Source organism: Molothrus ater, chromosome 1 (genome assembly GCF_012460135.2).
Source record: "Molothrus ater isolate BHLD 08-10-18 breed brown headed cowbird chromosome 1, BPBGC_Mater_1.1, whole genome shotgun sequence".
NCBI lineage: Eukaryota > Metazoa > Chordata > Aves > Passeriformes > Icteridae > Molothrus > Molothrus ater.
In genome coordinates this window covers 25,308,528-25,333,246 of record NC_050478.2, presented here as the reverse complement: position 1 = coordinate 25,333,246, position 24,719 = coordinate 25,308,528, and the positions used below count along the sequence as shown (strand labels likewise).

The window sequence follows — 24,719 nt, the reverse complement described above, 5'->3', positions numbered from 1 at the left end:
AATAACTATAGCCAGCAGAAAGGAGGGGGGAAGTATCTTGCAAATGATTCAGAGAGAACAGTCTGAATCAACAGGTACAAACAAGATCAATGTAACTATACATGCACATAGATGCCACAATAATAACATTTCATCTGAAATGAAATAGTTATTTGTATTGTGTTTCAGGCAACAGAAATAGCAATTTATCTTTTCATAAGCTTGTTTAAATAGCTGGGGTTTTTTCCTACAAATATGACTTTGCTGAAGCTTCTTATTTATGAAACTAAAAAAATGAAACTTAAATTATGGTCTTTTTGAGTCAAAAAAGCAAATGAAAATCACATCCAACCAGCTCAACTAGGAAGCATTTTCAACATAATTCTTGCAAAGAAAGGATAACAAAAAGAGCTGACATATACCCAAGTTCAGAGTCAGACTGGAGTTGCAGCACTGAGGGGTCTGTGTCCCATTGCAAGGTCCTAGGGTGGTAATCAGCCGTGCAGCACGAAGGGGAGGGAAGAAAAGAACACACAGAATTAACTGAAAGGATGAACAAAACCCCATCTCCTTAGTTACATGCTCTAGATTGTACATTCAACCTCCAGGTGCAAGCAACAGCCACCATATGTCAAACAAGGTTTGTATGTCAAACTGAGACAGGGCAGGCAATTTAATAAAAACACATATTATTGTTAAACAGAGGAAAGAAGCTGGATTCTCTGTCACATATTGATTAACTAAACATGAGGTTGGGGTTTTTTTTGCTTTTCTGAAAAATTCTAACTCTTTAATTTAGGTTGATGGATTCACAATAATTTGTAAAATCTGCAGGCACTATTTATTTATGTTTTTATAAGGCAAACTGAGCACTTGCCATGAACTCTACTGAAGAGTTTATCCCTTCACACACTCCTGAGACAGACAGTAACCCATCCTGCACACATGCTCTGGGCAGGAGAATACAGAGTGCATATGACAGCAAATGGCACACTGACACCCAGCTCTGACACACTCTGAGGGCACCTGGGACAAACAAATCCTTTTTCTTTTCCTCCAAATAAAATTCCTGGGGAGAAGGCTAATAATACATCTGAGAAAATCAGATCTATGTCAATCTCTCAGATGAGGCCATCACCTAATGTACAAACGTTCCAGAGGTGTGGTCTGAAGTGAAAATGTTGCTCCTTGCACTGCAGTGCAGTTTCCCATGCAACCAGCTCTAAAACACCTTTAAAACACTCACAGAGCCTTTAAAGAGTCTTGTGAAATATTCAGAATCCTTCAGTTTAGAAATGCAGAAACTGACATATCAGGCCCAATATTTTCAAAAATGCCTGCTCCTTCCCTGTCTCTTACTTTTACTTTCTTTTTCCACACTCAGGAAGCCACATCTTATATGCAAGAAACCTGCCAGAATCCGTGACAGAATCAGGAACACACAAGTGGCTCTTCAGCACCTTTTCCTGTAGTATGAATACTAGATTATGCATTGCTCTCACCAGCAGAGGCTAGAGCAAAGATAAGTGCTCCTTCCCTAAGCAAGCAAGTCTTCATGAAGACATTCTGAAAATGATAGTTGTCAAAATTAAACCCCCCCACATTTCTTCTGAATGTAAATTCTGAGGATATAGAGATGATAATACTACCAGGTTCAGGCAAAACTAGCTATATAATCAGCTCTTGTCAATATACACAATTCTTTCTGCAACAATAGCAACCTCTGCCAATGAATCACTCATATAAACTAACAAGTTACTGAATTAGTTCAGAAATAGATCTATTAAAGCTAAATAATTATTCTACCTCCTGTCCTTAGTAAACTCGCCCATTCTACTACCAATGTTAACTCACTCTCTGGACAGACACACAAGAGCATATGCTGCACTCTTGTAATTTCAGAATGAAAAAGAATAAATCTCAACACCCTGTGCATACAAAAAGAATGAAAAACTGTAATGCAAAAACTGTAATGCACTCATTTCCCTCAACTTATGATCTATAGTAATATTTATCAGGATAAAAGATTTTATACTGATAAAGAAAGGCTTCTCCAAAACGAAATTGTATTACAAAAGGTCAGACATAAAATAATACAGCAAGAAATAACAGATTTTTCCCTTGTAACTTGACTGCAGTGTAAGTACAGTGGAAAATGGACATAAGACCTGAATGCCTGATGCAAGGCAAAGGCATCAATGACTAATGCATTATAGATACTCCATTAAAAATTCTATCTGTGTGCAGATTGCTCTTGTAATGTCACCAAGGTCAGTTGCATATATTCGGACTTGCTACGTAAGTGCCAGTTTCTAATTTTACTGCTGCCTAGGGGCTACTCATACATTCATGACCAGGTTTTCCAAACTCTGAAAAGAAAATACACATAACTCATTTCAGTTTCCTCTCCCCAACATTCACTTTCAAACTACAGGGTTTGTAGGGGGATAAAGGCTATTTCATCAGAACACCATTATCATTTCATTAAAGCAAGAGCTTGCAACAGGTCTCTAGAAGTACAGTCCCTATGTTCCACCTCCAAGAATCCAGGCCAGGTCACAAGAGAGGGCATCTTTACCTGGTATATTGATAAAAATGCCCCAAAAAAAAAATATTAGGGATCTCCCACACTCAAGACAACACTCACATCCCAAAACTATGGGAGCAACACTGGTGGTTCAGGGCCATCGCAGGCTGACATATATAGAGACATTCCTCCCTTAAGTATTTATTATCTGGATTCTCACACACAGCCTTCACCACTCTGGACACTGATACCTACTTTTAATAGAAATTCTCCTTGACTCCTATTTATATATATTTTCAACAGTTTTAATGCATCTGCGTAACATTTCCCAGATTTGTGCTCCCTGGTGCATCCCTGTGTTACTTGCACACGTGTGAGGAAGAGATGAGGAAGCAATCTGCTGACTTGTCCTCTCCAGCTTGGCTGAGCAATGCTATCACACAAAATGAGGGCTGCAGGTAACAAATCTTCAGGTTTCAAGTCTCTCGCCCTGGGAGACAGAACACAAGTGGCTACACTCAGGCAGTAAAGGCTGCAGAGCACAGGGAGTGACTCTGTTTCAAGGAACACTATTGATTTGTTCTTTGTCTCTTCCTGGCACCTGAAGAATGTCATCAGATCAAAATGAAAGTGAGTGAACAGTAAAGATGTAATCTGGACCTGCAATTTAGCCAGTTTCCATGGAAATAACATCAAAAAAGAAAGAAACAGATTCTTTGAGGTTTAGCAACCCAAAAATGATGTTGAATAGCCCGTGCTGTCATCCTGACTAGAAAATTAGAGCTAATCTGCTTGTGATGAACAGCCATTGCGTACGACATTCCTGATCATATGGATGAGCGCCGCAGTTACGCTTGTTCTCCTGTGGACACTCCTCAGTGGGGATTTTGAAATGCCACTGGACCTCAGCAGAAAAGCAGCTTTTTCCAACTAGTTAATGAGTTCCTCCTCCAGACCATTCTTCATGAGGAAAAGGACTAGGTGCTCTTGCTCTTCTTTTTTCTTTCTTACTTCTTCATAAAAGAAAACTGCAATGTCTTGACTTCAATTCACCCAGAGACAGAAGCAGAGAAGGTAATGTCACAGACCCTGAGGACAAGTGCATGGCCTAGGAGTCAGCTGAGGTGTTCCCACTCTGGACCTTTCAGAGAGCACAAATTGCTCAATGTTCCCCTAAATGGATTCAAAGGATTTTGGCACAGGTCTGTGTAGAAGAGATGAAAAACATTTTAATTGAACATTTTTATGGGGAAAAGAGAGGAGCATTAGACTGAGCAGGTAAAAGCAGTGCTCCCTAGCAGTCTCCAGTCCTGCAGACTCCTCCCATGGGTGGAGTGACACAGGCATGGCAAGGATCCCCGGAAACTCACTGAACAGCACAGTCAGGGCTAAGCCAGATCAGTCTGTTTCCCCCACCCAGACAGACTGACATTATTTTAATCAGAACTACCCAACATTGTTTCAGAGCTGGGTGCTGTATCAGTCTCCCATGTAGTGGCAAACAATAGCCCTGTGTCATGGTCCATTTCCCTTGGACATGTTCAGTGCACAGCAGCTGCCCCTGGCTCACTGAAGGATAAAAAGCTGTATCACTAAATAACAGATTGTTCTAAAGCAGCACAAAGGGAATGAGGGCTCTTAGATGTTGCACTAAGAAGACAAGGTACAAGTGTTATTACCTCTCTTTCAACTGATCTGCTTTCACTCTCTTCCTTTAGATAGGCATCTCAATAACCTATTTTTTCTCAAATTTAGGACAGTACTAATGCTGGTGCTGTTTCAGCTCTAACTACTGAAGAAGTACCAGATAATTTTGACATGCCATCTTTTAATAACCTGAAGAAAGAAACCAACAAGAGGAAGAGGCCCAGATGTCATATATTTACTAAAGGATCGGATGGTAAAACAACTGAATGTTGTTATTTCTTCTGAATTCAAGTCCAAAGCCTTAGGAAGATATTCAGAGCACAGTTCTAAAAGGACAGAGAACTGTTACAAAATCTAAGGTGGGAGGAATTTGAACAGAAGCATTCCCTTCTCTGTAGCATTATTATTATTACCATGGAAAAACAGGCACTGCCATATGTTACAATGCTCTGTGTAACCTTACCTCCAGAAGATTTTATTCTGATTGCATAATGTCAATTATGTAGATTAAAAATGTGGAAAAGACTAAAATAAGCTACAAATAAAATAAAACACTTGAAACCTTTTGGAAAATTCCCAACCTCAGAATGCATTAATGAAGCATAGATTCTGACATCCAAAACTGTCTGGAATCCATGAGAACTCTTCAGCTGATTTAAGCAGCTTTGGGTCTGGCCTTAGCAGTAGCGTAAGAAACACGTACAGCATCAGTTCCAATACATATCCTTAGTAATCTGCCATCAAAAAATGATATTTAGTACCTGTAATCACGATCATATCGCAACAGAACTTGGCTCTGGATACGTGCCCCAATCCAACACTTTTCATGTGCAACATACTGACAGCTTAGTTGTTACTCTGCTTCCCTGCAGCCAAAATCAAATTCTCCCTCATCTGTTGCTGATGCTGCAGAACATGTGTTCTGCATGATTTCTTTTCTCCCCCAACTCCCCTTTCCCAGGTCAAGAGCAGCCAGGCCTGAAAATCCATGTTTCTGAAAAAAAGGCTCTTCACAGGAAAAGCAGCAAAGTCTGCTTTCCCAGGGGCTTCTTGCAGGCAGAATCTCTTTGCAGCATTGCAAATCACACCTTCAAGCAGAATTGGAGGAAAGCAAAGACCATATTCTGGCATCTCCTGTCACCAAGAGCTGTTGTGCTCTCCAGACCAGGAGAAAACTGCACTGACAGTGTACTAAGACCCAAGGTATCTCCTGAACTGAGATACCCATATGTGTCCCTAATGAAACATCATTAGAGCTGACAGGGCCCAAATCAAGCATCTCTCCCAGCAGCAACAGCAGTGTCCTAAAATGACCATTTGTATGGGAAATAGCAATGCCCTCCTAACCCTACAATTCAGTGGCAGACTGTGCCATGACTCCACAGATTAGGCTGTGCCACAGTTTTTCAGGGATCAAAGGCCAATCCACTAAGCAGAGCATAGACTGTTACCAAACTGAAGCAAAGAGACCAGAAATGAAGGTGGGACTCCCCCAGAGCACATGGACTCACCTATCCTGTAGGAAGTCTCAAGGCACCTTTGCTTACCAGAGTAATACTTCTAAAAGAATGTGAATGTGACTAGCCTCATTCTCCCTGTCTGTGGTAGGAAGGGGTCTTGATACTGCAGGATGTGTTCATACAATCTCAGGCACCTAAATGAAGGGCTCCACCAGTGAAACATTACCATGGGCTCTTTCCATGCAAACACAAAGGCAGGAGATTGCTCCGTGCAGCAGTTCCAAACACCCAACTTAGACTCCAGTTGTGAATAGGTATTAGAGCTGGTTTGTATCTTTACTATTCACTCTCACTTTGATCTGCTGAGAAATGGATAAGGAAGCAATCAGCTGCTACTTGACAGCCTGCAGGCTTCACTCTGCTTCATGCTTTCTTTTCTTCTAACTTCAAATGCAACTAGCAAAAGAAATTAATTAGGAAAACTGAGCTAAACAACAATCAAAAAACTGCAGACAACACAATTCTGGCTTCTGACTTTGATGTAAGGAGGAGCTTTATGTTTAAAATTACAATTTTAACCCTGGATTACAATTTTCAAAAGATTCAGAATTGCTTACATTAGGAACTCTGCACCTTCATACTGATGGCACATCGGACAACGTGTTACACCCAAGTCATACAACCTTAAAAAATACTGGTCACAACATCTGTGAGATAAGAGACCTCTTTTAAAATCACCAACAGAACAAAATGCTAAAATGTGTATGAATTATTTTTTTCAATATGATACCAAATATTGTCAGCAAATTGCAATCCAGTAGTATTTGTAGTTTCAATGTGTAATCTATCATGTATCTAGACCATTTTTTTTTCAATGTCTGAATATTGCCAGAATGAATTTAAGGCTGCATAATTATTTAGCTACTTTAAAGAGTTCTATCTTGTGTCACTTTCTCCAAAGCTACTGAGTTGCTGCTGGTTAAATAGAAAATCTGAACTAAGAAACTGTTGATGAGAAATTATTGCAGATGTTTAAATATATGTGTGTACAGATAAGCTATTTGTTTTTATTCATTTCACTCTACATTTAAATAATTTTAATTCTCTCCACTGTGATTTTCACTTTTTGATATTTTTGTACAATTGAAGTGTGTCTCCAAAACAAACTATATAAAAAGCCAGGAGATTCAAAGCTACTAGTCAGAGATGGAAAAGTACCACTAGCCTCAATGGATGGTTTGCATCTAAGCCACTATTCTGCTGCCATCTGTGCTCTGTTTTGCAGATCTGTTCCACTTTGAAAGGATTGGCAAAAAGAAAATACCTTCCTTGTGCTGCTTGTTTTCTGAAGCACACTATAAGCAAGATGGCAATCAGCAGTTGGGGAGGATTTGTGCCTCTCACTTGTGCTCGTAGAGCAAAGTCTGCTCTGACTTCTCTGTGCACTCCTGTGTTCAGAGCTGGGCTGCTACTGCTAATCATAAAATAAAATGCCTTAATACATTCAGAGAACAAGGAGCTTGGCACCACTGCTGGAGCACAGCCAGAAGGTTTTGCTTGGGTTTGCATTTACACTTCCAAGCAGGCTGACACCTCTGACTTCCAGTCTTCACCAATAAAAAGAGCAACTCTGACCTCCCTGAGAGCACAGCACTATCTTTTAGCTGCCTGGCAACCATAAGAGCCCTTTTCAGAATGGAATGAGTTTAAAACACCTTTTTTTAAAGATATATTTATGAAAAAATCACGGACAAACAATATTTAAAACACATGTGTATTTCAAAATTCTTCTTGAATCAAGGCTATGCTGCAGAATGGATTTAATAGTTTTCAAAAACCATTTGATTTTCAAATCAGGATGAACAATTCTGGCAAGCTTGCAATGATAAGGATGTATCACAGGACCAACTGATTCCCATTTCACAGAATTCCACTAATTAAATTAGAGATTTAATTCTTCCACTCTGCTGAATTTATCTTCTATATGTGAAGTCTGTCTTTGGTTCAGGTCTGCATTACAGATCTCCTGGAAATATCATACTCACACTTTATATTCTATAGCTAAAGAAATCTTAGTCTGCAAATTTATGCTGGTTTACCAGGAGGGTCACTGTGGGCAGCTGGATCTGTGAGGACAGAAGGTCAAACAGAACTGACACAGATTTACTCTGAGTGCCAGATACTAAAATGGTCATTTTGAAAGTGCAGTAATAAAAAACCGGTTCAGGCACAAGGCACAAGTTGTTTTATTCCCTTAGCAAACCTTGAAAATTCTTTTTTCAAACACTATTTTTGTCTTGGTTTTCATACCAAGAGTAAGTCTTTGCAGCAAAACAGGACTCAAATGATCACAAATGTCAAGAAAGAACTCGGCAGGAGAAGTTTTATATGCTATCAGCTCATGCAAATGCTTGAAAGGAACTTCAGTACTCACATTAGGAGTCTTTGATCCAGACTCCATGGATATGCATATAAGGAAAGCTTTCTAATAAACTTCAAGGGACTTTGATTACAATTGCACAAAAGATAAAATCATATTTAATAGTCAAATCTAGGAAAGGCAATCCATAACTTTTCAGAGGATTCAAAGAGGTAACATGAAGGTTGGAACCTACAGCTTTTAGTCTGGTATTATTCAGCTGAAGAAGAAGGTGAAAGATTTCAGCAAATTTTCCATTTTGTTTTGGTACTAAAATCCAGTAACTCCTAGCTGGAAGAAGAGCTAGTGTTTCCCTTCCTTTATACAATTTATTTTGTGGAAGAAGAAAAGCAAAATTGTTACAAAAGATGAGATTTTGCTACAATTAGGGTTGAAACAAGAACTCACTGTATGAGAGCTATCAAAATTTTTTCACATAAACAGTCAAAATGTCAAAAGTTCTCATGACCTAATGATCTGACTTTTAATAGACCAGCTCAGAAATTATTTTCTGAGTTTGAACTATTAAAGTAAATAAGTACATTAAAAATTTATGAATAAAAATCAATTTTAAATGGCAAGCCATTTTTTTCATAGGTTCTGCTTATGAAAAATTTTATATGGCATACTTAGACTGTTTCAGAACTCCTTGGGGAAAAAAATAAAATAAAAAAAAATAGCAATATCTCGCCAGTGGCAGCAATTCCCACTTTACACATTTGAAGGAAATCCTAAAAATTACTGAAATAGTTACTCATTTGATCTTTTCATTTTACCAGATAAAACATGAAATTGTGAATGGAAATTTCCTAAGGTCTTTTTAATGGGCTAGAGAAGGAAAAAACATTAATATGCACAAACTGTACCAGTTTAACTATGTCAAATAGTTTAAAATGGGAGGTGATCTTACACAATTTAATTAAATTAAGATGAAATTCAGTGGAAGGGAACTGTTTAAGCTGAGCTGGTCTTAGCAAGTAAGTTGTTTTGTTTTAAGAGGATTAGTATTTTAGTCCCTAAAAATCATCTGATTGTCTGACTAAATATATGATGATATGCCTGTAAATAACTAAAGAGAACTAACTATATATGGGCTGATAACCTAAATGGTTAAGTGGGGCTTTATACATTAATATTATTTTATTCTGGATGCAGCTGGGGCTCAGGTTTCCAAGGCATTTTACAAAGCACCCTGGGAATGGCAATCTTTCCTTCTCCTTTGATTTATAGCATGGAGATGCTTGCTAATGAGAAAAATAATCAAAGATCTGGAGGACTGAACTCTATCAATCTTTAGGAAGGAAAGCATGAAAATCCTAATGATGCCAGAGGCTCAAACGCTAAAAGGATTGCAGATTATTCTAATTAATATGGACCATTCAGACTCTGTAACTGGCACACACCGAAAAAACACTCCCTGCTTTCTAGGTCAGATATACAGACACTTGAAAGCAGCTGCCAAATATCAGTCCCTAAGGTGTCTGCTTCTGTTTATGGGCTAAAAAAAAAAACAACAAAAAAATAACCAAACTAGCAGGGCAAGGCCTTAGATATCTAAGGCTAAATATTCACTGAATGTAAAGGAGAAAGATTGTAGTTCTTCTTTTGCAGGGAGAAAAGGAGGGAAAACAATGTAAGAACTCTGCCATCCTTGAGCCTTGCATCCTAACCTCTGCAGGGCAAGCTGTGATGTGCAAACAGCCCAACAGCCACCCAGTGCTATCCTGTAAACAGCCTGAGGTGGGGACGTGTGAGAGATTGCAGCAGAGTTCCCAGGCCAAAGACAGCAGAGGCAGCCAGGGTTCCCCCAGGCAAGGGGAGGAGGCTGACACTGTCACTGCTTCACAGAAGCCATCACCATTCAGTTCAGGAAGGCTTAAGGCATGATTTGGCCTCTAAGTCTGCTGGAAACTGTAAAATGAAATGTGTGCCAAGCAATCCTGACAATGGAGTTGTGGTAAATTAAATGGAAAAAAATGTAACAGCTGGGTGTTATTAATTTCTGTCCTACCATGTAATGGTGCACACCCCATACCAAGCCCAAAGCCACCAAAACAGAGTGGCAACACAGTGTCCCAGAGGGCATCCCATTTATCTCCAGCCACCAAGCAGAAAACTTCTCTTGACTCTGCACTGTGAAAAACTGCACAACAGTCCCTAGGGTTACAATCCTTCTTTGTCTGAATAAAACACCATGCAAGCAAAGTTTGCCATGAAGCAATTTTCCCTCAGTCTCTCCTGTAGCTCCTTTAGAGTCTTCACATTGTTCTGTACTTCCCTTTGGCTCAGCCCATTTATGAAATAAGTATGCCACTAAAGCAGCCATTTAGAAAGCATTTTGTACATATAAATTGATCTTACAAAAAAGCACCATAAAGGAAATAATCCACTACAAATAACTGTTACAGCTGCTGCTCCTGAGGCAATACATCACAGGCCCACTTGTCCTGGAACAAGTGAAGAAGGATCCCTGTCATTTCTGAATGTGGGAACACAATGAAATGCTGGTAATGCAAAGCAGAGTGGCAGTGATGAAACAGCATCATTGCACAGAACCTGTCAAATGCATTTACTTAATGATAAAGTAGCTGAGCCCGAGGCAATATGGTTCTGCGGCAGTGGTTTTAGCAGATCTTTTAGAAACATGGTTTTGTTAATGTCTGTGAGAGATGTTTTCTGCAGCTAAAGAGAAGATAGGAAATATGCTGTATGGACTATTAAAGGTCATCTACTACAATAATCCAACATTCCTGCACAAATGAAATAGAGACCAGAATCTACCTTCTTTTGCCTTCTTTATCTATCTAATTACACAGCAAAGTAGACACTTAAAAGGGAGAAGGACATTCTGATACCCTTTCTTCAGCTTGTTAATGTGTTATATTTCTGTTCTAAGTAAGAAGCTATTTGAAAATTAAAGCTGAGTTGCCAAGTATGATTTTTCAGGAAAAAAGGACAGAGCTCAAACACTTTGATGACATGTAGATGTACTCACGAGAGATCACAGAACAAAAAGTATCTTTCTGATTTTAAATATTATGTAGTAAGAACACACTGGAGTAGTGATACCTTTTTGTTTTTTTTTTACTTTCAGTGAGCAAGATTAAATACAAAACTGTAAAATAATGAAATAATGACATGCTTTGACTTATATGGTGCCCAGATGCTACAGAGCTATCTCATTCCTTTTGATTGTGTATCTGAAAAGCATGAAATGTTTGTGTTTGACAGTCAGACAAGAAGTAATGTGAGATTAACACAAGACTGGTGTGTGTGTTTAGATTCTGCAAAATAAACCAGAATACCTATTATTTATACAAAAATGAGTAACAATATGCTGCAGAGAAAAAGGACTGGAATCCTATCTGTTTCTTCCTGCACCAGGCCAATACAATCTGGGAGTGAACATCAACACATAGAAAGAAAATATATCCTAGCGTATTTCTTTTTATAGCAAAGTAGCTCAAAGTGGCCACAGTAGATGGAAGGAACACAGGATCACATCTGATGAAAACATACACAAATGCAGACTAATACTGTCAGCAAACTTCAAAACAGAATGAGAGAGAAGAAGACATGCTCTCAACTCTCTATCAGCAAGGACACCCAACCTAATGTGACAGCTGCTGCAATATTCTCTGGAATACAACTGGGAACATTCAGAGGTCACAGGGACTGCAAGATGAACTGATGTAGTGGACAAAAAAATCATGCCACAAGCCAAAGCCAAAGGCCATACTGCTCCTTTAGAGAAAAGTGCTCCAGCATTGAAGACAGCTGTTCTATTTCTAGGATTTCTCATTTAACGTATTTTATACAGAATGAAAAACTAGTGATGATGAGATAATCAGGATTCCAGAGCGATCTAACTTCTCCAGCATTTTACTGCTAAAAATCTCTTTGAGTAATCCAGTTTCCCTTTATTTTTTGTTTTCTTTGCTACCTAATGCAATGCTCAAGCTCATTCTCACAGGAACTTTCATTAAATATTTAGAGCTTCATCCAAAGAAGGGCTAACCCTGCTTTACTGCAAGTATGCTTCATACACTGAAGGAAGTTAATCGATTTCAGTGCATAAAACTTATCTCAAAACCTGTGATATCAAAGGAACAAAAACACAAATCAGGTAGGGGCCATTTAAACCAAGTATTACATTGTACCCTAATCCAAATAAGAACAATAATTACAGAATGAGTAGCTGTAGCCAAACAAATCCACAGCACAGTCCAATGGGCTATGAGAGAAATAGCACAAAATAATCCGGCTTACATTATTTTAGCAGATAAAGCACCATTTTGAGATAACCATCCTCTGAAAGAAGTCATCAGAAGATTAATATCTTTGTCTTTATGTGAGCCCACAAAATAATCAGGTACCTAAAGTTATGTACAGCAAAATACACAAGTTAGAAAGCAAAAGAGCACAGATACAATTCTTGCAGAAAGAAGGGCAACCATTAACCTTTACACATCCAAGAGAGCTGAGCCTGGTGCAGTTCACTGAGCAGATGGAAGGCAGGAAACCTTACACCCAGTCTAATGGGATTCTCATGTTCCCCAATGCACAGCAGGAAGTGCTGCACACATGGGACTCCACTGGACACACACACACACGATTCACAATAAATGAGATGCTACTGTGTAAACCTACTACTGTAGGATAGTGAAACTAGCTGGGAAGATCCTACATGTTCCCAGGAACACACAGGAGCAGTGAAGGACACAGGGCAAAATGGGCCACAGAGATAAATCACACCTTGGTCCCCCTGCTCCTGCCAGCATGCCACATGCCAGGTGAGCACAGGAGCCCCTGTAGGTAATACAGACATGCACACCAGTGCAGGCTGGTGTGAGACCTGAAAACTACCCAGCCACAGCAGCACCTCCTCCCAGCACAGAGCTATTTCTGCTATCTTATGCTGGATTGGCATGCAAAGTGCAGATGGACCCTACCTGAGCCAGGATATGAGGTCCCTCCAGGGAGCTGCTCAGCCCACAAAACCTTACACTGCACTGCCTGCCCCTGAGGCACTGTACAAGGATTGTCCTTGCACTTCCTCAGACAACACAAACCCAAAATTCATGGCTGTCAGTGCTGCAAGAATGAGATTTACAAATGCCTAAGGTATGCTGAGTAGCAGAACATAACTCTCCATGGGCATGTTTCATAGTGCCTCAATTATATTAGTTAGCATCTTCTCTAGCATACTAGGGTAGCAAAAGTTCAGAGTATCCACCAGGGAGATGCATATAGTTATTACAATGGAGTTTTATATTAATAGAGGCAAATTTGTGTTTCACACTGTGCTACAGCATAGGACTTCTCAGCAAATGCCTTTACCTCAGCCCTTTTCTTCACATGCATTCAAATCTCCACTGAAGTTGTGCATGTCTGTGCATATATAAGATGAAAATCACCAAGAGGACACAGAGAATGTTACAAAAATGCTTACAAAATACTAAACAAACAAAAACATATCCTGAAAGAGCCAAGCATATTCTATTCCAAGGAGAATCTCCATTCAATCCTGCAATACTGTCTTATGAAAAATGAGTCATGTCTGAAAATACATCATACAAGAAAGCTCTGTGAACCAATGACCCATCTATTTAGAGATGGGTATCTGCTCAGGCTATGTAATTTTTCCATCCTATCTGTATAGCACAAGCAACACAGGCATCAAGAAAAGCAAAGTGGGATGTATAAAGCAATGTGGAGACAGTTAAGTTGCTCCCAGAGCAACAACTGGGCTCCAATGAATTGTTCAGTGTAACTTAGCCTGGTAACTAAGAGCAGCACCAGAATCAAAGTGCAACACACCTCTGCCTATCCAGAAATGATCCCCAAGACCACAAAAACAGATATAAAATGTGGCTCTCCTGTCCAACTGAAAGCATTCAGTCAGCAGTTTCTAGAACAATTATCCATCTAACATCTGCTTATTCTTACAGTTGCTGTCATGGCTCAGAGGAAAGCTGGAATGCTGCTCAAACCTAATGTTTTCCCAAGTGACAGATAGCAAAATGGTACTAAAGATTAAGCAGCAAAAAATACCCCATAGAAACCTGGGATGAGGAAGAAAGAAATGGTTCCACAACTCAGTGCTATTACAAAATCCACCCCATCTCTTCTCCTAATACAGTGAATGGCATCAGAGAAAAGACAACAGTGCTCTGGCTGTTGTGCTGGAGACAATGGACAATGGTCCTGAAGGATAGCAGCACTACTAGTCTGTAGGTCCCATGGCAGAAGTGGCTACTGTGACCATGCAGCTTTTCTTCCTGTGCAACAAAAGGGCTGCACAACTTTATGAATGAGTTATTGTTTGACCTATTATCTGCCTGTTTGCCACACACATTATCCTGGACAAGCAACAACCAGTGATAGAAGATCCCACAGTGTCTTTAGGTAAATTGTTTTAGCAATTTGTCTCACTATTGAATTATTTTCTGTTTTATATTTCTCCAACTTCAATACCTAACACTTTGCTGCTTTCACCTTTTCAGCTGGAGGAGCCTGTTTGCTCCTATGTAGCTATTACACTTGGTGAGCAAGTGACCAGTCAGTTTTCATCTTGCAAAGTAAGGCTGAGATCTGTGGTTTCAGGACTACAACTACTTAGCAGTGTTCAAAATCTCCAGTTTATAAATTTTCCTTCCTGAAAAGCAGATGTCATAAACCTGTGTTTCTGGCTGAACTGCATTCATTTTTATATAAGAAATCACATATGCTTGCTGATTAAAGCATATCTCAAATATACTTGGTGATAATGGGACCAACAGATTAAGTCTGAAAACTACCAGAAGTACCAACAACTCAAAGAAGTATGAACACAACCACAGAATCTGGTCCCTCTCATGGGAACTTATGAAGATCTCCTGCATTCCTCAAAGCTTTCAACAGAGCCTTTCTCCTGTAACAAGCTGAAATCTGTGACTGCACAGTTTCTATTATCTTTTTTTTAATATCCATCATCTTCCTCCAGGGAACACTTCAGCAATAAGTAACCAGACTGCCAGCAGGATTTCTGCCAGGCTGTGTGAGCCTGTCATTCCTGCAGCAGCAACAATGGACAAGCTGTGATCGCTGAGACTGGGGCATTAGCAGCTTTGAAACTAATCTGCTCTCCCCTAAAGCCTGAGCTCAACCTAGAACAGAAAAGGGAAAGATCTAACAAGCATGATGGCATGGCAGGGGATCCAGCAGAAGTGCCCCCCCTATCACAGAAAGTGAAATGGAAAAATAAATTAAATTGAAGCAGGATAACCTTGTTTATACAGATAAAAGGTAATAATATATGCAGTAGTCAAAGTAAGTTAGATGCATGGTCTGGGCACCTATCAGAGAAAACAGCTGAGGTGGTTTCATCCTATTTACCCATTGTGATGACAGTTCTACAACATCTTCCTCTCCAAGCCTGACCACTCTATCACACATGCAGGCCTGAGTGCACCTGTTCACACAAACACTGAGCTCATCTACCTGCACCCAGTGACACTAATTCCACTAATTGCCACTCAGTACTATCCACTGCTTACAGACATTCCCCAGGGCCTGGACCAGACATTATTTCCATTGCCACAAACCAGCCGTTCCAGGCAAAGATCTGCAAGCAGCCTTCCTGGCACACAGCACAGCCCTTTCAATACCTGAGAATATGCCAAGCAAACTGGGACACTACAAGCAAGGTCTCAGGATTCCCACTGAATTCCTAGTACAGCCACAAGAAGACGGAAAATGGATCCAAAGTGAAAGCCCAGAATGCAGAATGTCATGAGCTCAGAAGAAGGGGACAAACTCCATTCTCCTCTGAAAGGACACGTGGTCATGTGCTTTCATTGCTCGTTGCTGACAGAGAGCCAAAGTTCTAGCATGGGTAACAGCCAAATAAATTTTTCCAAGAGCCTTTTTTAACCTTAATGGCAAAAAAAAAAAAAAAGTTACAGCATTAAGGTTCAGAGGAAAAGCAGGAATTCAGAAGTCTCCACCCAGCTTTGTCAGAGCTTCACACAGGACTGTGGTAAATAGCTTCAAACTGAACAGCAGGCTATACTTTGCTTAAAAAGGATTTTTGTTCTACTCAAAGCACTTTGACTTGCTGAGATCTCCTGCATTTACTTATGAAGGCAGAATTACACTATTTTCTGTGTTTTAAACTGCTACATCTTACAGGCTGGGGCTTTTCACTTAGCAACCTCCACTTCTAGAGAGTAGACCTGGGAGCAGGGCTGAGCTGATTTAGTAGCAGCTGTGCAGCATTCACATCACAAGGGAGGGCATCTGCATCTGGCTGAAGGGGACACAACATACTCTCTGCTATGGAAGTGTGATTTTACTAAGCAGCAGGCTGGTGTGGCATGAAATCTGGTGACCTGAAGCTCTGTCACATTAGAGTCTATGTCTGGAGAGGCATTCTATGATGTCTACTGAGCACTGTTAACTACAGAGAGCAATCACTGTGCTTTCAAGCCATTAGCAGAGTCTTGGCTCACAGACTGGATGAGCTGGCAGCTCAGCCCTATGTTGAATTAGTGTGATACAAAAAGAGCTATTAGGATCTGTCTTTTACATTTCTCAAAACATACAGTATAGCTGCTGGCACCTCCTCTTACCCTTCTTTGCCAGCAACATCCTCACATTCTCCTTTCTTTTCTATTCCAGAGAAGGAATTATTTTGGGATTGCCACTTCATTTTTTATTTCCCCCATGGAAACAAAAATAAGATTAGTCTTGTTTCCATCCCTCACACACATTCCACTTTCCAACAAGAACAGAGCTGCTTCCCTTCCATTCTACATGAAACTCTCCAATATCCAGAAATTCCAAGGCAGAATTGCCAGTGGGTCCTGGGATGTTTCAGCCTGCTCCTGTCCAATCTCTTCTCTGCCACTGTCAGTGGCACACACTGCAATGAGCAGTCACAGCAACCTGAGGCAACCTGGTGTTATATGAGGAGGAATGCCAAGGGGACAAGGGAACAGAGAGAACTCAGCATGAATAACAAGTTCTACCCCTGGGCACATCTCCCTTTTGTCTAGTGTGTTTCCAAACAGCATAAGAGCTTCCTGTAGGCCATTTCAGAAGTGTAAATTCAGCTCTTGCTTCCACTATAAGGTTTGGGGCTCAGAGTTTAAGATCCATTTGCTGCATGCATTTATTTGCCTCACATCTAAGACCACTCTTACCGGCCAGTAGCACCCAGTGGACAATGCAGAAACAAATGTACACATTCAATACAGCATGTTATTATTTACAGCAGAAAAGGAAAAAATTGAGAAGTAAGAGCAGAGTGAAAAAAACCTCACATTTATTCAAGTCTGTTAACTCTGTGTCTTACCTTCCTATGGGTCCCAGATCCCCTGAGTCCTGGCTGCCTGCGTCACTGGGTGTGCTCACTGATTTCGAAGAGGGAGACATAGGGGTTGGGACTAAATAATGAAAATAACAGGTATCCCATGTTAACACATGCAGCGACTGCACTGATGAAGAGCAGTGTCAGACAAATCAAAACCAATGGACCAAAATGATAGTGGATGGATGAGTAGGAGAGTTTGAAATGGTGAAAGCAAATAAGGAAGGAAAGAAAAAGAAAAGGAAGAGAGTCAAGTGAATTTTAAGTCTTCTGGAAGTGTTAAAACTGACATGTATCTAGACAGGACTGAAAGCCCAATGGGAATCTACAGCTAATCAATGGAGAAGATACCTGTGGAAATAAAATAGCGCTTGTTTGCTTGAGTCTGGTTTGAAGTTGACTTGCAAAAGATTTTAAAGATATGAAGAAGTATCAGGGGCTTGTCTTGTCAAAATCTAAGTGAACTCTTCTGGTAAAGTCACGTAGGCAACAGAACAAGCACACTTTTCAAATTCGGAATTTAAATCAAAAGCCAGTGTCCATTAGATATGCTCTAAGGCTACAGTGTGGAAATGACATCAAAAATAAAAGCTAAATAAGGAAATCAGCTAAGTTAAAATCATTTCCCAAAGATGCTAAGAAGACACAGTTTACTTGGTGATTGTTTTCTTAAGTAATGTAGCTTATACAAAATTTCCATTTTGGGTGGGACATGATTTCAACACTCAAGGAAAAGTTTCCCTTGGTTTAGACACTATTTGCCCAAGCTCTTGAAATGATTTTCTCTTTGCCTTGCCAGGGCTTTTGAAGCATATTTCATGCAAAGGCAGTTTTGTTTCCTGAAACAGGAAAGGAAGTTCATAGCTCAAGGTCAGCCCGAGTTAAAGCTCTTCAGCAAAGAAATAATAAATAAAAGAGTAAAAATATCCCGATTTCTTTTAAAATGGTTTCTCAAAAATATTAAAAATTAAGAGATGGCTCCAGTCAAGATTTAAAGCAAGTGTTCTTCAAAGCAGCCACATTGAATAAAACACAAAAAGAGGGTTTAATGCAAAAGCAATGTTTCCATTTGGTTCAAATCATGTGCATTTCCTTTTATAGATTTAACAGGGTAAAACTTTAAAATACTTTGTTATGCCTTACAATGTATAATGACAGACCTGTCAAGAGATTTGGATTTTCCATATGGTCAAGCATTTAATGCAGATTCTCCCTAGAGACTGTCACAGAAATGACTGCAGCATGAAAAGTGAATTCATCTTTGTGACAGCCCTTTGGCAGGTTACAGGTATGTCTGGTTGTTTACATATTCCATATTCACAGTGAGACCTGGCATCATGTGAAGGTGGAATTAAATCCTCCTTTTTATATTAATTGTGAGTGTATGTAAAGGAAACAAAAGAGAACAAAATACTATTTTTAACTAAAAAGAATAATCTTTCATGTGAATTTATGTGTTCCTTTGACAGTATCAAACATAAAAAAATACCTATGATAAAAACTGATAACTTGTAACATGAATATATGTGTTTGGTTAATAAAATCATAAGGACATATATACTCATTCTTACATAAAAATGAGTATTTTTAATGCTATGCATTAAAATATATCTGATTTTGTCTTGGACCTTACTTTTGTATCATGATATAATTTTGAAAATATATTTTATTATACATAAAAACAGCCTAACCATTACTTGTCAGACAATTCTTCTGAGAAGTAGTGTCTAAAAGCTTTAGTCACTCTACCATAACTTACAAAAATAGTAACTTCTCTCAATAAATGTTGGTTGATGCAAGTTATTAATTCAAATTCTAATTCAGAATGTCTCTGCCTACTTGCATATGCATCCAGGCACCTGTATGAGGTGCTTTCCTAAACCAAAACTTCAACATTTTGTTAAATTTGAAGTTTATCCTATATATTACTGGCAAGAATAACCAGGGGTAAAATCCTAGATTCAGTCACAGTGAACTTAATGAAAAGGCTTGATAGCTCCAGGGACGCCAAGGTTTCAGCTAAAACAGTGAGAGTGATCCCAAATTTGAGGGAGAGGGGAATGGGAAGGGGACAGGGAAGGGGAAGGGGAAGGGGAAGGAAAGAGGGGAAATGGAAGGAAATTTCTCACTTTAGGACCATTCAATAAATGAGGCAGATATTAATCAAGGTAGTCCATACTCAGATACTGTATGTGTTTTTAAACTGAAGTATTCAGGTTCTAGAACTAAAACATAAAAACCAAAAAAGATGTCAAGCAGACAAAACCAGAGCAAAAATCTACAACAGTGTCTGTTGGTAAGTGTTTTTCTATTTGTGATTTGGGTTTTTTTTTATTTTGCTTCTCCAGTTTCTCTTAATTTTAAAAGAAACACAGTGGGAGTTCCCACATAACTATGCTCCTCCTTCCTTACAAATGCTTAATTTGAATTTTTGAAACAAAACTTGGGGCTAATGAAGTTAGCACTTATATTTTTGAGTGAGAAGAAAAAACAATCCATCAGAAAAGAAATCACTGCTGGTATGCAAAACCAACCTGCATTATGTTCATCAAAAAATTCTTGAAGAAATGAAACAGATGTTTTTGGCAATGACAAGTACTCAAAATGCCATGAGCTTGTATACGTGAATGGTATGGCAGGCATTCAAACAGAAGAGTTCACTTCACTAATACAGCCAAAAATCAAAAAAGCCAAGCATGCTTTAGTAGAAAGAAAGCATTAGTTGTGGCAGAGCTGAATGCTTTACAGTGTGCTTCTCTTAAATACCTAGAGGTGGTTCTGGGGATATGCCAATGCTCTGTAACAAAGCTTCTGTCTCTCTTCTTTTACGGTCTAGGTCAGAATCTTCCTGAGCTGGCTCCTTCTTCTGCTGTAGATCAGCCTGAGTTAAACCAGAAGAAAACAGAAAAGTTTATTTCATATATAATCAGCTCTAGCAATTATATGTGTGGAAATATTTGTATGCACTACTGCTTAGGTACAATTTGAAATTCATTTTGATACTTTTAGGTAATTTATAACTTAGATAATTTATACTGTATATATCACTAACAGCATTTTCCCCCTAAATGGATGGTAAAACTGGTCTTTGCAAGGATATTTGCAAGAATTTTTACAGGACAATGATGGAAATTTTCTGCCTCTCACTCAGAAGGTGCAACTTATTCAACTAACATAAAAGCTGACCATAAAACAACAAGTATCATTACCCTGAATAAAACTAGCCCTTTCCTATTTACTTCAGGATCAAGAAAAAAATTTAGTGGATTTCAGTGATGTAGTTTAAGGTTCTACATGTGGTCCAAAGCACTTGCTGGGAAAAGAAATACTTACTCATTAACTTCAATATCCAAGAGGTGCAAAGGAAAGAACTGACATCTCTAAACCAGGACTTTGGCAGCCCTGGGCTCACTAAAGGTCCACGAGACCTTCCCTCTCTGCCTAGCTATCTCTACCTCCTTGGAGCTTCCACACATTAGCCTTCTTCCACTCTGATCCTTGAGCATCCAGAAACAATAGGAGCCCCTGCATTAGCCAGAATCCCACAATGAGGTTGCCCTTTCTGCTGAAACCAGAGTGTTGGAAAAGAGGACTTGTACAGTTCCTCAGACTGGTGTTGATCTTCGTGCAGGCACAACAGAAAACCTGGAAATTCAGAATGCTCATGTTCTCCAGTTCAGAGACAGGAAATATTGATTTTATAGTCAAGGCCCAGGCATATTCCTGTGCTCAGCTCCTCCCATGAACTATCTCACAGCATGTAGGTTTGTAGACAGCTCCCCTGCACCAGTGTGAAGCACCTTTGTGAGTGTCAGCCTTCACTCCTGGGCCCATGTGGCACCACAGCACAGCCCATGTACACAATTATGCACGGCAGCATTACCTGCAGACATGGCTCTCGGGGCCAATGGAAAGTTTCAATCACCACAAGTTCTCTATGAGGCATAAAGTCAGAGTCAGAGACAAAGAGAAAGGACCTAAGAGCTCCCTTGAGCCATTAGCTTGGCCCCTCTCCCTCTAGTTCTTTAGTAATGAACCCTGAAAGCATTACCATTTAAAGATCTGCTTATGGAGGACTTCCCCAGTGAGTCCAGGAGCCTCGCTGGGGCATGTGCTGTAACTGCACAAATGTGGCTCAAATGAAAAAAGATTAAAAAGACAGCCAAAACTGGAATGCTGATTTCTTGGATCACATCACATTTCCACAGTAATTCCATGAAATTCATGTACAATATTAAAGTGTCAGTTTAAAAGGAAACCAGTTATTAGTAAAGGATAACAGGTGCTTTAAACTATAGTAAGTGTTGACATTTGAAGGAAAGGAAGCATAATCACTTAATGCTTCTCTGACTTTGCATGAAAATGAATATCCACTCCCTGTCAATTCTCACCTCTATTCCACTAAGTGACTGAATAAAAAGAAGTACAAATCCCTTAATGATAAACCTAATGCATATTGTCAAGGACAAATAAACTAATATGTCAATCAAACTTTAACAGAACTGAAAGATGCACCCATGCCAGAAGATGAAAATGCAATTGCAATTATGTTTTACTTTACTGGAGAATAATAATTGTAAACCTGTTACCTTAGCTAGTAATCAAACTAGTCTTCAGAGTACAAAAAATACATATTTAGATTGTAATGGCTTGAAAAAATGTGAGTCCTCTTTCTGTCTTTCCCCACTCTCCACTCCCTTTCCATTGAAGGAGAGCCCAGGAAAAAGCATTGTGGCAAATCAATTTTTCTTTCTCCATCCACATGCACATCATGTTGTCTAAACTGTTGTCATTTGACAGTGCTGTGGTTTTAAAAGCAATTCCCTCACCCCAATATTCTTGACTAAAAATAAGCCTTTTGATTTTCAGGTTAGTCTGACGCGGGTTTGAGTATCTCATTCCACATGACAGATATCTTGGGGCATACAATACTGAGATGTCAAAACCTCAGCAAGCCCTTGTTCAAGCATAAGCTATCTAAAAGGTGGTTTTGCAAATTTACCTCTTTCTTCTTCCTTTCTTCCTCCTTCCGTTTCTTTTCTTCTCTTATCTGAGCCAAACGTTGTTTTTTGCGCTCAAGTTCTGCTTTTAAATCGCTTTTGTCTGACATTTTGACTCTGCTGGAAACAAAAATATGGAAATCAAGGTGAAAATTGAATGATTACCCTATTACTGAAAAAAAAAGATAGTTAATTATATCAAAATGAAGGCTTCTAAAATTGCAACAAATATATTTCTATATAAATGCTGGTCCTTGGACTATACTGACATTGTAGGAAGTGGAATATTTTCTTCGCAACTTTCATTTCAAGGAACTAGACCAAAATATCACCAAGTGTGGAATATATTTTCACACTGCCTCTACTACAAAATTATCTTTGTGAAGCAAGCCTATTGCTGATCAAAATAATGCTTTCAAAGCGAAGCTAAAATCTTTTGATTTCCATGGTCTTCAGCAGCTCTGCCAGAGTGTAGAACTCCGATCCACAAATAGATTCCAAATACCAGAATCAGAGCTGCCCCAAACAGCCCCATACTTCTTAGACAAGTAATAATTTTACTTGCAAAAATGGAAACGGGAGAGCTTTTGCTTATGCAGGTGCTTTGTACAGCTGCCAAGCAGGATCCCCTGTCCCACCAACACAGTCCCACACAGACCATCAGTTCAGTCTCAGTGACCTTCTCACATTCTCCCCTCCAGCGAGCATTCTCACCAAGCTCTGAGCTATCCTGCCCAGGAATGTCCTCCACCCTTTCCAGGGAAAGCTGGGCCATTCCCTCAGGAAGCTGCAGACAAGGCTCAAAACGCCAGCAAATCAACGTTTCTCTTTAATGAAGCAGCACATTGCTCTGCCAACAGTCTTGTGTTCAGATCATCTTTCCACGAGGCAGGAGACATGCCTAACACTCCTGATTTGATGCCAGCCACACAAACTTGGCAAAAACATTTCTTCTGAAATACTGAAAGACCTCTTCCACCATTGAAAACCACTTTTCTTTAGAATAGTGATGTGAAGCCACAAATACTCTTTGTCTTTTAAATCTCTGTCAGCCTATACTGATGTACATGAGCCTTGAAAATGAAGGGTAAGGAAATAAAAAATCATTCTATATAGATATAGAGCTAGATCTTTAAAGAAAATATACCAATCTTTTTCTACAGTTGTAAAACCTCACCAGTGTTGCACAAATCTTAAGTTAATTCACGAATCATTTATTGATTTTCTAACATCATAATCATTATGAACTGTAATCTAACAGTATCAATACTGATTTTGTTATTAGGACTTTGTTTCAAGGACAGTTCTGACTAATAGAGACATTCATGAAAAGAGTGAACTGTGCTTTTCCTGTTCACACATCACCGATCATTTCCTCTGCTGCAACTCCAGATCAATCAGATCAATGGCAGTGCCATGTACATGCAATGGAAGTCTATTGTTCACTTGATGCATGGGAAATTTGAATGTCAACGCTTCCTTAGCATTATGAGAACTCTACTCATATTACAGCCTGGATGGGTGGATCAGAGTAAAATTATCTGCTAAAAATTACATGGCATTTTCACTCATCATGAACTTCACTGCACACATCGGCTTCCTCCTCAAAATGATAAAAGCCTGATAGTTAGCCTGTGACATGGAGCATATTGCCAGCAAAACACCACCTGCACATTAAGCACAATCTTGGCCCCAAATGCTTTGTTGTCTTTGCAAGCATTTCTCTTAAAGGAAAGAATAGAATCACATTTGGAATCAGATAAGGAAACCATTTAATGAAAAGGACAGGCATAAGAGCAGCTCATACTCCAGCTCACACTGTCACAGATTCTGCACTTAGCAGAGCTGCCCATGCTGGCAAGGCACCCTTTCAAGGCCAGGGGACTCTGGTTCCATCCACAACAGCTGCCAGCAAATGGTATAGGAAGGACAAATGCTAATGGAAGGGCAGCTGCCAACCAGTGGGACCACTGGATACACTGGCTGCATGTGGAGGATCACCATTTCTTTATTCCTCTATCACTCTCATCCATAACGGTATGGCTATCAACTGGAGAAAAGCAAAACTGTCAGAAGAAAAATTACATTTGCTATCAGGAAAAGCAAGCAGTAGCACCTTAAACAACATTAATCTGTGTGATCAGCTGACATCAGTGAGCTATTTTTTACATGAGAAATGCCCAGAGAAAAAAACCAAGCCTTTTAATGGCAGTGCAGGTAATGTTTTGCCTACCAATCTGTTCAGGATTTCTGTGTCTCTTTTAGAGATGGCTGAAATCCCATTTGAAGTCATTTTCCTAATCTGTTGCACACATTTGAATTCTGATTATGAAGT

At 39.5% G+C, this 24,719-nt stretch overlaps 1 protein-coding gene across 4 annotated transcripts in view; it reads right to left on the bottom strand.

Annotated features, from left to right (window-relative positions):
- The window catches only part of DYNC1I1 (dynein cytoplasmic 1 intermediate chain 1), a 186,495-nt gene that overhangs the window by 146,368 nt on the left and 15,408 nt on the right, over positions 1 to 24,719 (bottom strand). Inside the window, exons 2-5 of one of the 4 annotated variants that reach the window (XM_036404674.2) lie at positions 22,387 to 22,504; positions 20,151 to 20,265; positions 17,370 to 17,511; positions 402 to 461 (exon numbers count right to left, since the gene is read on the bottom strand). In XM_036404674.2, coding sequence (XP_036260567.1) covers positions 402 to 461; positions 17,370 to 17,511; positions 20,151 to 20,265; positions 22,387 to 22,494 — 425 coding nt within the window. In that variant the 5' untranslated portion in view covers positions 22,495 to 22,504. The remainder of the gene's footprint in view (positions 1 to 401; positions 462 to 17,369; positions 17,512 to 20,150; positions 20,266 to 22,386; positions 22,505 to 24,719) is intronic. The other 3 variants (XM_036404682.2, XM_036404698.2, XM_036404689.2) reach the window with 3 other exon arrangements.